The sequence below is a fragment of the Aedes aegypti genome, chromosome 1, assembly GCF_002204515.2.
Source record: "Aedes aegypti strain LVP_AGWG chromosome 1, AaegL5.0 Primary Assembly, whole genome shotgun sequence".
Taxonomy (NCBI): domain Eukaryota; kingdom Metazoa; phylum Arthropoda; class Insecta; order Diptera; family Culicidae; genus Aedes; species Aedes aegypti.
The window spans coordinates 247,144,332-247,157,304 of NC_035107.1; the positions used below are offsets into that span (position 1 = coordinate 247,144,332).

Genomic DNA, 12,973 nt, shown 5'->3' on the forward strand with positions numbered 1-12,973 from the left:
TTGGGTCCCTTCTCATTGTTCGATTCCGGGCTATGAGAAAGGGGACTCGCTCGCCAAGGTAGGAGCTAAGGAAGGCGATATTTATGACCGACAAATTGTCCTTATTTTTTCACAATTGCTCGACAGAACACAAATGGTTCTTCTTCTTCTTCTTCTTGACATTATGTCCTCACTGGAAGAAGAAGAAAGAGGTTCGACTGATGTGAATTTTATAGCTACTGGATTCGGCACTGCAGTCATGGGAGGAATCAAAACGATGTTTTTAGATTTTTCCCGACGTTTCGACTCAGAATCAAGTCTTCTTCTGGGGATAATTCTGCTTAATCGTTCTTCGTGTATGTTAACATACACGAAGAACGATTAAGCAGAATTATCCCCAGAAGAAGACTCGATTCTGAGTCGAAACGTCGGGAAAAATTTAAAAACATCGTTTTGTGTCCTCACTGGGACAGGGCCTGCTTCTCAGCTTAGTGTTAGTAATACTCTAAGCCCAGGGAAGTCAAGGAAATTTTCATTACGAAAAGATCCTGGACCGACCGATGGTATCTAAAGTTTCTATTATATATTATCTATGATTGGAAAAATCACTAAAAATATATGCTGAAATTGAAGTTATGTGTGTGAAAATTTCATTCAAATCGGTGCATAAGTCAGATCTAATCCTCTAAAAGTGACCGTTTTGTATAGAAAGCGAAAATGTTCCATATGTATTTTCTTATACTGTAGATATATTTGCTGACGTTGAAATATCATTTGTATTTGAACATGTGTCCGGCGTAGTAAAAAAACTACTACTACTCAGAGCGGTTTGTTTCTGGTTTTGCTGCACACGCTATATCCAGTAGATATTCGAGAAAGCCGGCGTAAACAGCGGTTGTCGTCGTCAACGTCTCTACATCGGAATCTCTCGCAATACATACCAACACCCTCGCGGGGAAGAGAAACTCCTCGGAACAGGTTTTGTGACGCCGCGGATTCTTCGTTGCGTATCTACGTACTGATATAGAATAAATGCGGCGATACATCTGTTTGAAACGATTTGTACTAAAACCTGACGGTATGTGGGTGTGGTTCCCTTCATTCAATCGAGCAAAGGCATGTGTATTATCAAGAAATTTGAAATACTTCGCATTAATCATCGAGCCAAAATGTTTGCACTTCTTTGTTGTGGATGACGCGCTTCGTAATCATAATTATCAGTCCTATATGTTTGTACAAGCAGTGATTTAAATCATCATCATGCCAGCAGTTAAGATTTTTTACAAGGTTTAAAATTTGTTCGAAGATCAAAAGCTTTGATTTTCTGTTAAGTGGATAGATACATTTTATAGTTTCGTTACATTTGCCTTTTTTTTTTTTAATTGTGTATTTTCCAATAATCGTTACAAAACTTAAAACAAAATTCTTTAAATACAAAAGCGTGTGTGTAGTTTGGGGAACTTTTAAGGGAATACATTTGTAACAGGAAAGGAAAGGATTTTCGGGATTTCTTAACCCGTATAGGCCTGAGTGACAGAAAAATACTGAAACCCTCACCACTCAGAGAATTCTTAACGGATTCAAATGATTTTTTGTCAGTTCACTGGCCCACATATCTAGTTTCTAGAAGTGGTCAAAGGAACTCGGAAATATTTCTGAGGCCGGAGTTATTCCGGTGGGTCACTGGGTCAAGTCGGGTAAAAATTGGCTATTTTTCGGGACATGCCAAGTTACCTTTATTTATTTGCAATGACAATCATTTTAATTTGCATAAATCAATAAAATCTGATATTCAACATTATATATGAAGAGTTAAGCACCGTTTAAAACAAACAGATGTGGCCATTCGGACGTAATGTCCGGAAGAACCGGCTATAGAATTGTTGGATACTAAACCGTTTCAATTCGCGAAAAGCAGAAATTAAACATAATTGAGCATTAAAATGCGTTCCCATAAGCTTGGTACAGATGTTCAGATACAATTTGGCCACTTTATCGTAAGTTTGAGGCGTCCCGGGACCCGAAAATGGTCATTTGTAGGATTAATCAAATGCAAAACTCATAATTATCCCATTCAATCGTTTCTCATAAGGTTTAGACTGATGCAATTTTCTTCCGTCATGTAGTGGCCATATTATAACCGATTCCGGAAATTAGGCTGATACAAATATTAAATTTCTTTTATGTCCGAGACCACTTGGAAGGTACGAGGGGGGGGATAAAAATAAATAAGGAACAAAAATATTAAAATAGAAAAAAGTATTTTTTTCGAATATTTATGTTTAACGATAATTGTTTAACTTTTTTCAAACGTCCTCTGGATCATTATTTCACTTGTTTTTTACTTTAAAAATTGGAAAAAAGCCTTTCTGATGTCAAAAAAATGATGAATCTTTTTTTTTTCTCCCCCTCACAATTTTCGGATTTTTGAAGGGGGGGGTGACATAAAAGAAAATTAATATTTGTATCAGCCTTATCTGTGACTTGAAATTTGTCTACCTCCAGGGGCAAAAACGCACAGTAGCCTTCTCACCCGACCTGACCCAGTGATCAACCCGAATAACTCCGACCACAGGAATATTTCTGCGTTCCTCTGTCTACTTAGAGAAACTAGATATGTGTGCTAGTACACTGACAAAAAATCATTTGAATCAATTTAGAATTCGCTGAGCGGTGAAGGTTTTAGAAATTTTGCTTTCACTCAGGCCTATACGGGTTAAGCTACTTAGACTACTAAGCTGATGAAACATGAAGGGACAGGATGTCTAGATCTGTAACGAAACTAAACAGAAACGGTTTGTGGGGGACACGACGAGAATAGGACAATTTAAAGGGTAAAAAGAAATACAGGGAACGGACGACAATCAAACTCGGATATTGATACGCTTCAAAAACAGATAAATAAAATTCATATATTCTAAATCAAGGCCCGCCAACACTTCCCTGACAGGTTTCTGCTGTTTTCCTTGGATCCGGAGAGTTTCAGTCAGTCCAGATCTGATGCCACGATGCTCACTGCATCCCCATACGACATGTTCGATATTCTGGTATGCCACGCCACAAACACAGAGATTGCTTTCTGAGAGCCCAATACGATGGCATGGTGGCCACCGAACCGGGAAAAACGGGAAAAGCGGGAAAAAGACGGGAATTTGAATCCATCTGGAAAAAGACGGTTAAAAACGGGAATTTGAGATGGTCACCGGGAAAACCATTTTGAACGAACATCTTCAAGCTCTAAATTTACAAACCACCAAATATATGTTGTAGAAAGTTGATATGGTTTATGATATTTTCATTAAGCATCTGTACTGTTGGAAAAATAACATTTAAACATTAATGATTCAATTTCTCGTAGAAATGGTCTACTTTGCTACACTAAAGTTCTTATAAATATTTCAAATTGATTGGTAAAGTTTCGATATCGTTTTTTTTTTTCTCTCACTACCAGGGATTGATTTTTTCACTAACTTATGACTCAAAGTTTTGAATCAAAGTTTCAAAACTTCTGGTAGAATTAAACCTTGAACATATTGGATTCATAACATTCTTTAGTTACTTTAGTTTTGTGGGGCTTTGTTTCATCCTCACCTTAAACTTTATTTGCTTTAGTGAACTTTTCTTTTTTAATGAAGAAAAAAAAATCGAAAGATTATAGATTGAAACATTTGAAATAATGTAATACGATGCACAAGAGGGCATATCTATATAAATTAAAATCGAATAGTGTTCGTATGTCACGAGTTGGCTTGAGAACGGGACGACCGATTTGATTTTTTTTTCACTTTTGTTGTCGTCAAGAGCTCCAACGTGTTTAAGTGGAATAATATTTTCAAAAATCGTCCAAAAAGTTGAGAAAACGGGAAATGTAAATTTGACATAATCTTCGGTATTATTTTCAACGCCTCTACGACATACTGGGCAATATAACGTTTACCAGGACTGCTAGTTGTTGAAGTGACTCAAAAGTGACAAGAGTAGAAACCATCCTATTGGCACAATTGAGGGGATTAGAAACAAATGGCTGTAAGTGACAGAAACCTAGTTTTGAGTTTCAAGTTTTTTCAGCAATTTTCCATACTAATTGTACGGGAACCAAAAAAACTAACCCGAATATTATTATTATTCTTATTGGACGGAAAAATCACCTAAAAATACAGTTGAAAAGTAGAATTTTTTAGTACATTCAGTTGAAGGTCATCCTTTTGTGTATGGGCCTCTCAATTGAAAACCTGGAAAATTTTGAAAATCATACCGGGAAAACCGGAAAAAAGCGGGAATTTCAAAATGGATTATTGGTGGCCCTGCAGTGGGGTATGCGAGCTTAACGAATAGTGATTGGACATAAGCCGACACATGACACGAATGAATCACGGCTCATGCCCAATCCCTTAAACCATGGTTTTTTCGACACCTGTGGAAATATGGAATGCAGCCATCTACCCATTTCTCCGTCCCTCCATTTCTGTTGCCAGCTGATCAAGGACTCCCAAAGGACCAATGCAAACAAATCATTGAAGGCGATTTGACGCTCGTAAACATCGCATTTTTAAGCGCATACCTTAGCCAGAGAGTCCGCTTTCTCATTGCCCGGAATGGAGCAATGTCAGGGGCCAAGTTTCCAACATAAGTTTAAAAACGCACACCTTCTATCCACCGGGGGTTTTGGAGTTTGGGAAGTAGGCAATGCAATATCTTTGACTTGGGGTTCTTTAAATTTTGATTATACTCAAGACTTCCACTACATGTATTAGTGATGCAAGGTCAAGAGAACATGGAATTACTCATGCATATAGCGGTAGTGAAGTGTTTTGCCTAAGGATTTGGGAAAGGAGGGATTATGTGTGGTGTTTTGTAAATAGTTCTGTGGAACAAATTTGTTATTAGTTAAAAAATTAGGTAATCTGATTTACCTCAATTAGCAATAAGAATGATTAAAGAAAAATTATACTGATTGTTTTCTCGGCCATTATGCTGCCATGATAAGGGATATCCTTCCTCTCCGATGAATTGTTCCTCGTAGTAATGGCGAAGGGTACTGTAGTTACGAAACATCGTCCTTTTTTGTTATTCCGTTGAACGAAACATTGCATTCTACTTCTCGATTGAGACCAACATCCTCGCCACTTGCATTGACCGCGTCAATGGATGGTGCTCTTCCGGCTGGTAACAGTCAAGTTGAAGCTTGTTTGATACTCCGTTGATTTGAACTGTGATGTACTTCCGTCTGTCCATTAGCCTGACCTGATTGATGGTGAACACTGCTTGTGCTTGCGCATGCATTCTGTGGTTGAATCGTTGTTTACCGTTTTCCTTCTGTTTCTTGCCTACCTTCTCAAAACAAGCACAATAACCCTCCTTTTGTCCTGTTTTCTGGCACGTACTCGACACTCGTGGTTGATGAACGAACAGTATTCTGAGTAGTATGTATCAAGCTTGAGATTGATAAGTCGCTGACATTCTTCTGCTAGCTTCAGTGATGGAAAAGTTCGCATCACAAAGCAGCTCACAAGTGTTTACCAACGCATAACAAACATCAAAGGCTCGCGAACTGGCTAGGTGTGAGTAAATCCGCACCCGTCTGCTCGGGAGAACATGTCAAAAAAAGTATCAACAAGTTCGGGAACGTTTACTTGCGAGTAACCGAGCAAGGTGTGATTTCTTATGGTTTTGTTAGACAAATTATAGCCATCAAATCGCCAGTAAACTACTAGTTTGTAGTCCCTTGGAAAAACCCTTGGAAACCATAAATCTCGGAGGGGAAGCAGTATTTTTTTCCAAAAGCACAATATGATTCTGAACAGCTCCGAACTCGTTCACGAATCACTTTACTTTTAGCTTCGGTTACTCTGGAGCAAGGCAGATGCGAGTAACAAGCGCTCTGTCGCTCGGGAGCGTTTGTTTTTGTTCCAGTTCAGCAGAAGTGTTCGTCACTTTCCATCACTGGCTAGCTTGTGCCCCGTCATCTCTTCACCTGGCTTATTACTTTCGATCCTGGATAATAGCGTAGTGCGTATATCTGATATACTTTTGATGAGCCATCAATTATCATCAAATCTTTGCAAAAGCAAATCTCGAGTTTTAGTGAACCGATGAAGATTCCGCATCAATATCTGGATCAGTACTTGAGATTTGCTTCTTCAACTGGATAGGGTGATTATAATGACGTCCCGTGCGGCCTCTCCCAGGTTGGCTTTTTGACTCATTGTCTCGTATTTCCACACTTTACTCACACACGGCAATAATTTCTTGTTAGTCTAGTAAACTAATAGTAATCCTTTCTAACGTTAACAACAACATTAGGGTTTCACGAGTTTCTAACGAGTTTAGCGACTGAATCTTTTTTACGGTTTGAGTTGATTGAGGTAGTGCTTCGTGAAGCCCAAGCAGGACAGTTCGGTTTTGCGTCGTCCGATTGATTTTGCTGACGGTTTCGCGCGTGTTTTCGTCGGCGGAGATTTTTTTTTTCCCTGTTTTGGAGCGTCTTGCTGGGTACGTATTTGAGAAGGCCCAAGCAAGACGGTTTATTTTCGGGACGCCAAGAAGTTTTGCTGTCAGTGTCAGTTTTGTGTTCAGTCGAGAATGGATTACCAACTGGTGAGTTCGTTTCATGCTTATGATAACACATATTTTCTTGAAAGCGTAACTTTTATGTAATATTAAAACAAACTTTGTATGGTTTGTCACTATAGGTGTCGGCATTATGCTTTTTTCTTATACAATTTGAATATACATATATTTTTCTCTTTTTGACATTATTAAAAATTATCTTTTGAATTGTTCGACATTGTGAATGTTGACGTATTTTCTAAAACTTCTACCATATCGAGACAAAATGCACAGTAATACTCATATGTAATTTTCAAACAAACTATGTATGGTTCGTCACTACAAGTGTCGGCATTATTCCTGTTTCATATAAGTTAAAATATATACATGTAATTTTCAGTTTTCGTCATTAATAAAAACGTCTTTTGAATTGTTCGACATTATAGATGTTGACGTATTTTTTTCCAAAAACTTCTCGAGACAAAAATACAAAACTAGCTTTGCTAGCTTTAAATACAAGTCGTATATTTCCCCCTTGTCCATGGATCGCATCACCGACCAGAGGTGACTCCCAGATCTTTTCCTCCCTCACTAATAAACACCCTTCCCGTGGTGATTGTGGAGATGCAGAGGTATTCTCGGTCTCTAGAAGCAACAATCATTACACCCTAACATTCCTTCCCCATCCCAACTGACTGTAAGGACTTGGCCGGCGCCGTTATTGATTAATAATATTAGATCTGCTAAAATTGCACTTCGAGAGTAAGCGGAAACTCCCATCCCTTATTCATTTGGATCTTAGTGCAATTCTTACCAGTTTCGATCAATCACGGAGTAGCAACCATTGACATGTACAGTCAGTCTATGCTATGCTATGCTATGAATCTTTTTTTACGGTTTGAGTTGATTGAGTGATTTTGCATCAAAATCTCAAGCGTGAGATTTGCGAAACAGATCTCTAATGAGTTTGTTCTCACCGGAGGGCGTATTGATTGAGATTGAAGTGTGAGTCTATCAACACTGTCCTCCAGAAATTTCCAAGGATTTTCTATGAAATTGTGTTTCAGGATTATATGAAATTTCAACTTGAAATTTATCTGAAGACACCTCGAGAAATTACTCCAGAGATTCTTTCTAAGATTTCTGCAGAAATTCCTCCACTAAATTAATGAGATTTTCTAAAGTAAGTTCTGAAAGTTTTTTTAGGAATTCTTCCGTGAATGTCTCCAGAGAAATGTCAAGATTTTTTTTCTGAAAATATAAATCCGAAGAAACTCCTAAAGTGACCTCTGATAAAACCTGTGTAAAAGACCTCTGAAAGAACTCCTAGACTTTCGAGGAAGTTTAAGAAGAGTATCTATGGAATCTGCTGAGATGATCTAAAAAAATAGTAAATCGAATCTCGGGATAGTATTTTGTTGGATTTTGTAAAGGAATTTCTCAATAAACATTTAAAAGAATCTCGGAAGAGAATGTGCAGTCATGATTGGAAAAGTAATTGGGAAAATTGCTGTAGTATTGACTGGTGTAGAAACTTGAATAGACTTTTGAAGATTGCATGGGAATGTTTTGAGAAACATTTTAAGAAATATTTGAACAAGCTACAGAGGTAATGTTTGGATTGAATGCTGGACAATACTTGGATGAAATTCTGGAGAAATACCAAGACAAAAATTGATTGAATGAATTCCTGGGTCCTTGGGAGGAAACATGGGTGAATGTTTGAAGGTTCACATGTACAGGCAGAGAAATTCTTGCAGGATATCCTAATAAAACCCTTATGTTATTTTTTCCAAAAACTCTGGAATAAACCTTTGTGGATTTCCTCGGGAGAAATCCTTAGAAATCTTTAGAAGAACTTCTACAGTAACAACTGGAGAGCTCGGTTGAAGGACTAGTGAAAAAATAACTGCAGGAAATTCTAGGATAGTTTTGGAAAAAATCTAAACAATACCTGAGGAAATGACTGGAGGCAGTAGCTTTGGAGTTCTTATAGATTTCCTGGAGCAAATTCTGAAGATATTCTTCTAAGCTTGATTCCTGTAGGAAACCATGAAAGTATTATAAATAAAATCATTATGAATTTTCCTCGGGAAATCTTAGGCGAAATCCTTGAAGAGCCTGCTGAACCCGTTATAATTTCTGAAGCTTTCTCTGGAACCTGTATAATTTCGCATCAGGATTCAATGCAAGCAGAATAAGGAAAAATACTTCTGGTTAAAACAGTGACTTTAGAGACCTTCCATTAAGCTAGAGACTTTTTAGAGACTTGTATTAAAATAGAGACCAGAAAATATCAGTGGGCATTTGATAAAATCATGTTCAATGAATTAACTAAGAACTAGTTCCAGAAATTTCTACGACAATTCTGAATCAGCCAAAAACTTCTTGACATTCTGAGAGTTCTATAGGAATTGTTCTGCAAATCATCAAGAGGTTCATCAATGCTTCGATAGATTATATCAAGAGAGATCGCACGGTCAGAAATCGCTAGTACCACCACATTCGTGTTTTGTATAACACGATGCGACTGGTCTCAGATTAAAAAAGACACCAACACGTTAATGCTTTCAGGTTATGTCCTTTGCAGAAAGCACCACACTAGGCAACGGACCAGCATGCAATGCCCAGAGGCACAGTAGATATACGTTCCAGGCGAAAAGTTTTCCGGACTGAAGCAGGAATCGAAACCATACTCCTTGACACGATACGGCCAAATGCCTGACGACTCTAACCGCACGGCCACGAAGCCTTTCATAGATTCTCCAAGAAAATTCTGATAATTCTCTATGGATGTTCGAAAAACTTCTCATCAATTACTTCCAGGAATTCTCACGAAAATTTATCCCAGAACACACACAGGGTTGGTTGTTGATATTTTAAGAAACCATCCATTGATTCATTGAAAAATGCCATAGAGGATTGCACCATTAATTTTTTTTAACGTTTAAAAACGTTTCTCGGACTCTTACAGTTAGTTCCCCAAGATTTTAAGTATAAATGTTCTCAATCGTTCTTCACACAAACCAGAATATTTTGAGGGCCATGCACAAACCATATCACGCGTCAAAAATTTTGTAGTAATTTGTTCTGTTTTGAAAAAAAGTCCCAGCAGGATTTCATTGTTAAATTTTTGTAGTATTGAGAGAAATTCTTGAATAAATTTATGTGTATTCTCTAAGGCCCCTTAGTGGTTAGAGTCCGCGGCTACAAAGTAAAGCCATGCTGAAGGTGTTTGGGTTCGTTTCCTGTTCAGTCCAGGATCTTTTCATAATGGAACTTGACTTCCCTGGGCTTAGAGTATCATCGTGTGGCAACGATATACGAATGCAAAAAATGGCAATGGCAAAGGTAGCTGTCAGTTAATAACTATGGAAGTGCTCATAAGAACACTAAGCTGAGAAGCAGGCTCTGTATAGAGCATCGACGAGATATATGGCTTCTATTTTCTTTTTTTCGGCGGACTGCTTAGAAATTTTTGTTCCAAGAGTGTAGTTGTACTAAAAGATGACGATACATCTTTTTGAAATCTTGTTGCAGTGCACCCATGCGACATTCCTATACACAGACACCACATAAACGAAATGCAGTGATGTATCGCCATCTGCAACTGCATTTGTGACACGTGTCCCATTTCGGCTGCAGGTGCCGTAAATAACAACACAAGCTAAAGCAATAATCATTCCGATCAGGAAAAGCATCTATAAACACGACGCTTTCATTATTCATTCTGAAGTGACAAAAACGGTTGGGTTTTTGCTTGGCTTACAACGTTTTATTGCGATATAGACATAGATGAATACACATACGCAGATGGCTGTAGGGAAAATATTCTCAACAACGAATAAGTTATTTTACTAACAAATACAGATATGAATGTTCTACGCGTTAGTTTGTTTGGATGAGACTTCATCAATTCAATTCATTTCTTGCGGCAATTACTCATTTAGTTTTGCAGCTCAGCTTGAGTTTGAGGATGTGAGTCAAACGGAATACTGTGCGCATAGAATGAATAAGTTACTTCAGGAAACGATGACGTATACTTCACACAGAGATTCGTTTTCTGAGAATTTCGACATATAGATGGTATTTGGATGGGGCTTCTGAGATGCTTCAAGCGTCACCGATGAGTGCAAGTAAGGCACGTTTGTAATCACCAGACGTTTCACCCTGTAACGAGAACCGTCAAATCAATTAGCTATATTAGTTGATAAAAAGGTAGTTGAGTATGTCTGACCTTGACGACGCTATATAGCGATTTGTTGTACATTTGTTCGAACTCGTCTTTGATGTTCTGTAGATCGATCTCCGATCGGCATATGATGATGCGGATCAGCGCTGCGTCGTCTGTTCCGACGCCATCCATGGCTTTGTGTAGCCTTTTGGCGAAAAAATGCGGGGTCATCTGGACGCATTCCACGATCGAGCTCAGAGCATCGTACAGCTCTCCGCTGAGTTCTGCCTTCAGGGCTTGCTCGATCGTACGTCCGGTCAGACTTTTGTACTCCTCGAACACAATCTCCAACTGATCGAAGCTAGCGTGAGCCAAGATCTTGTAGAACACTTCTTCGTCGGTACCCAGCTTGCCTTCGCCCGCATTGTACAACTGATTCGCTTGTTCAACGGCCAGATCTGGATCAACGGTGCCCTGAGGATCGCGAGATCCAATACAGATCATAGTCAGTAGTCGGCGGAAACTACCCGAAGTTTCGCTGCAAAGATGCTCCGCCAATGGACGGTCGTACATCTCCTCGTAGTTAGCTACCACATCGTGCATTTGCTCATTGGTCAGCGAGCACAGAATTTCAATTATCGTCTTCTCGTTGGTCCCGACTCCGTCCATGGCCTTGTGTAGCTGCTTGCAGAGGTACTTGGCTGGAGGCAGCATTAGTCCGACGATTACATCCTCGAACTTACCACCCAGTTCTGATTTCAGATCTTCAATCAAATCCTACAGTAGGAGGGTATTCTGTTAAGACTACTATCATGTTAGATTCAATAAATTTTCATCATCCTACCCGTCCCAGTTCCCGTGTAAAGGCCTCTGATATCTCCTGGCGCTGTTGATTCGTCCTGGCGCACAGGATGTCGATGATGGCTTGCTCATCGGTCCCGAAGCCCTTCATGGCCTTCCGCAGTGCGTTGGCATCGGCCGAGGCATCGAACTCCTCCGCTGGATAGACGGTGGGGCGAGGCTACAAAATGTCCGCATTTTCACAAATTATATTGGTTCAAAATGTATAGAAAATGAGTTTCAACTACTTACAGTATAGTACCAGGACATTTTAAAAACGATTTGAATCTAGATTAGTACGGTGATGGGGAACAACAAGTTCGAAAATTAATTGACAATCAATCTGTGGGGACGTTATAATAAATACAGTGTCTGTGCTCTTCAACCGCAAACGATAAACTGAATTCGGAATGATGTGTCAGTCGTGTCGCAGTATCGGCACTAATACCAATTGCCTTGTATCACCCACAAAAATACCACTGAAAGAAAATGTAGCGGAGTGTTGTCACGTCACACAGTTGATGGACCAGGCTACTATGTGACATTAGAGTGATCCATAATACATGAAGCGCCGAAAATCAAATGCTGAAAAAGTGTCTGAAAATAGGTCATCTCAAGAATGATCCCTGAAAATTTGAGCTCAATCGGATCACGAGTATCCGTTTCGAAAACGACTCGAAGTTTGTATGGGGAAATCGATCAGCTTATATGGTGAAAGTATTTAGCTGTTGTACATTTTTGACTGTAGGTTAGGGCTGCCATACGTCCGGCCCTCGAAGAGATTGAAAAATTGTCTCATATCTGGCCCTTTGATTGTTCTATCTTTTTGATGTTGAATCATCCCAAGCTCAGTTATTGGCTTTTCTTGTTCAATTTTAAGGTGAACTAATACTTAAATTTCAAATTTAAAAAAAATGATGAAAGTTCAGTTGCTGGATTTTTCACATTTCGTTCAAAATTTGAAAAAACGTTAGAACTGTTTTGCATAATAATTTAGCGTGAGAAGGCCGTTTTGAAGGTCCTAATGCGAAAGTTCATTTTTCACTACTAATTGATGAATATTACCAGAGTGGTCGGATATTTATACCGTCTGGATTTCGATTTACCACGGTACTTGACAGAAGAATAAATTGAAACGTTAACAAAAGTTGTAGATCAAATTGGTCAGTGAGATTCAGATTTATAGGCAAAATTCTTTGGAAATCTTGGCCACTCATTTCGCACAATTCAAAAATGAATAATATCCTGTGCTAGATTATCTCAAATAAGTACAAGAAAGATTTCTCTTTTTTAATATCCTGTGCTAGATTATCTCAAATAAGTACAAGAAAGATTTCTCAAAACATTTCAGAGGATTCTAACAAAATTATTGATTATTGGTCAGGATTCTTACAAAATCGCTAACAGTATCCTCAACAAAATAACAGAGTT

General features: G+C 38.7%; 1 protein-coding gene across 1 annotated transcript; it reads right to left on the reverse strand.

Annotated features, from left to right (window-relative positions):
* Nucleotides 1-10,281: 10,281 nt before the first annotated feature.
* On the reverse strand, nt 10,282-11,954 carry LOC5566470 (annexin B10). The gene is made up of 4 exons (XM_001650802.2): nt 11,795-11,954; nt 11,547-11,723; nt 10,766-11,479; nt 10,282-10,698 (listed from the first exon to the last, which is right to left on the reverse strand). Exons 1-4 carry the CDS (start codon nt 11,810-11,812, stop codon nt 10,642-10,644), a joined length of 966 nt encoding a protein of 321 aa, XP_001650852.2. The 5' UTR covers nt 11,813-11,954; the 3' UTR covers nt 10,282-10,641.
* Nucleotides 11,955-12,973: the final 1,019 nt, after the last annotated feature.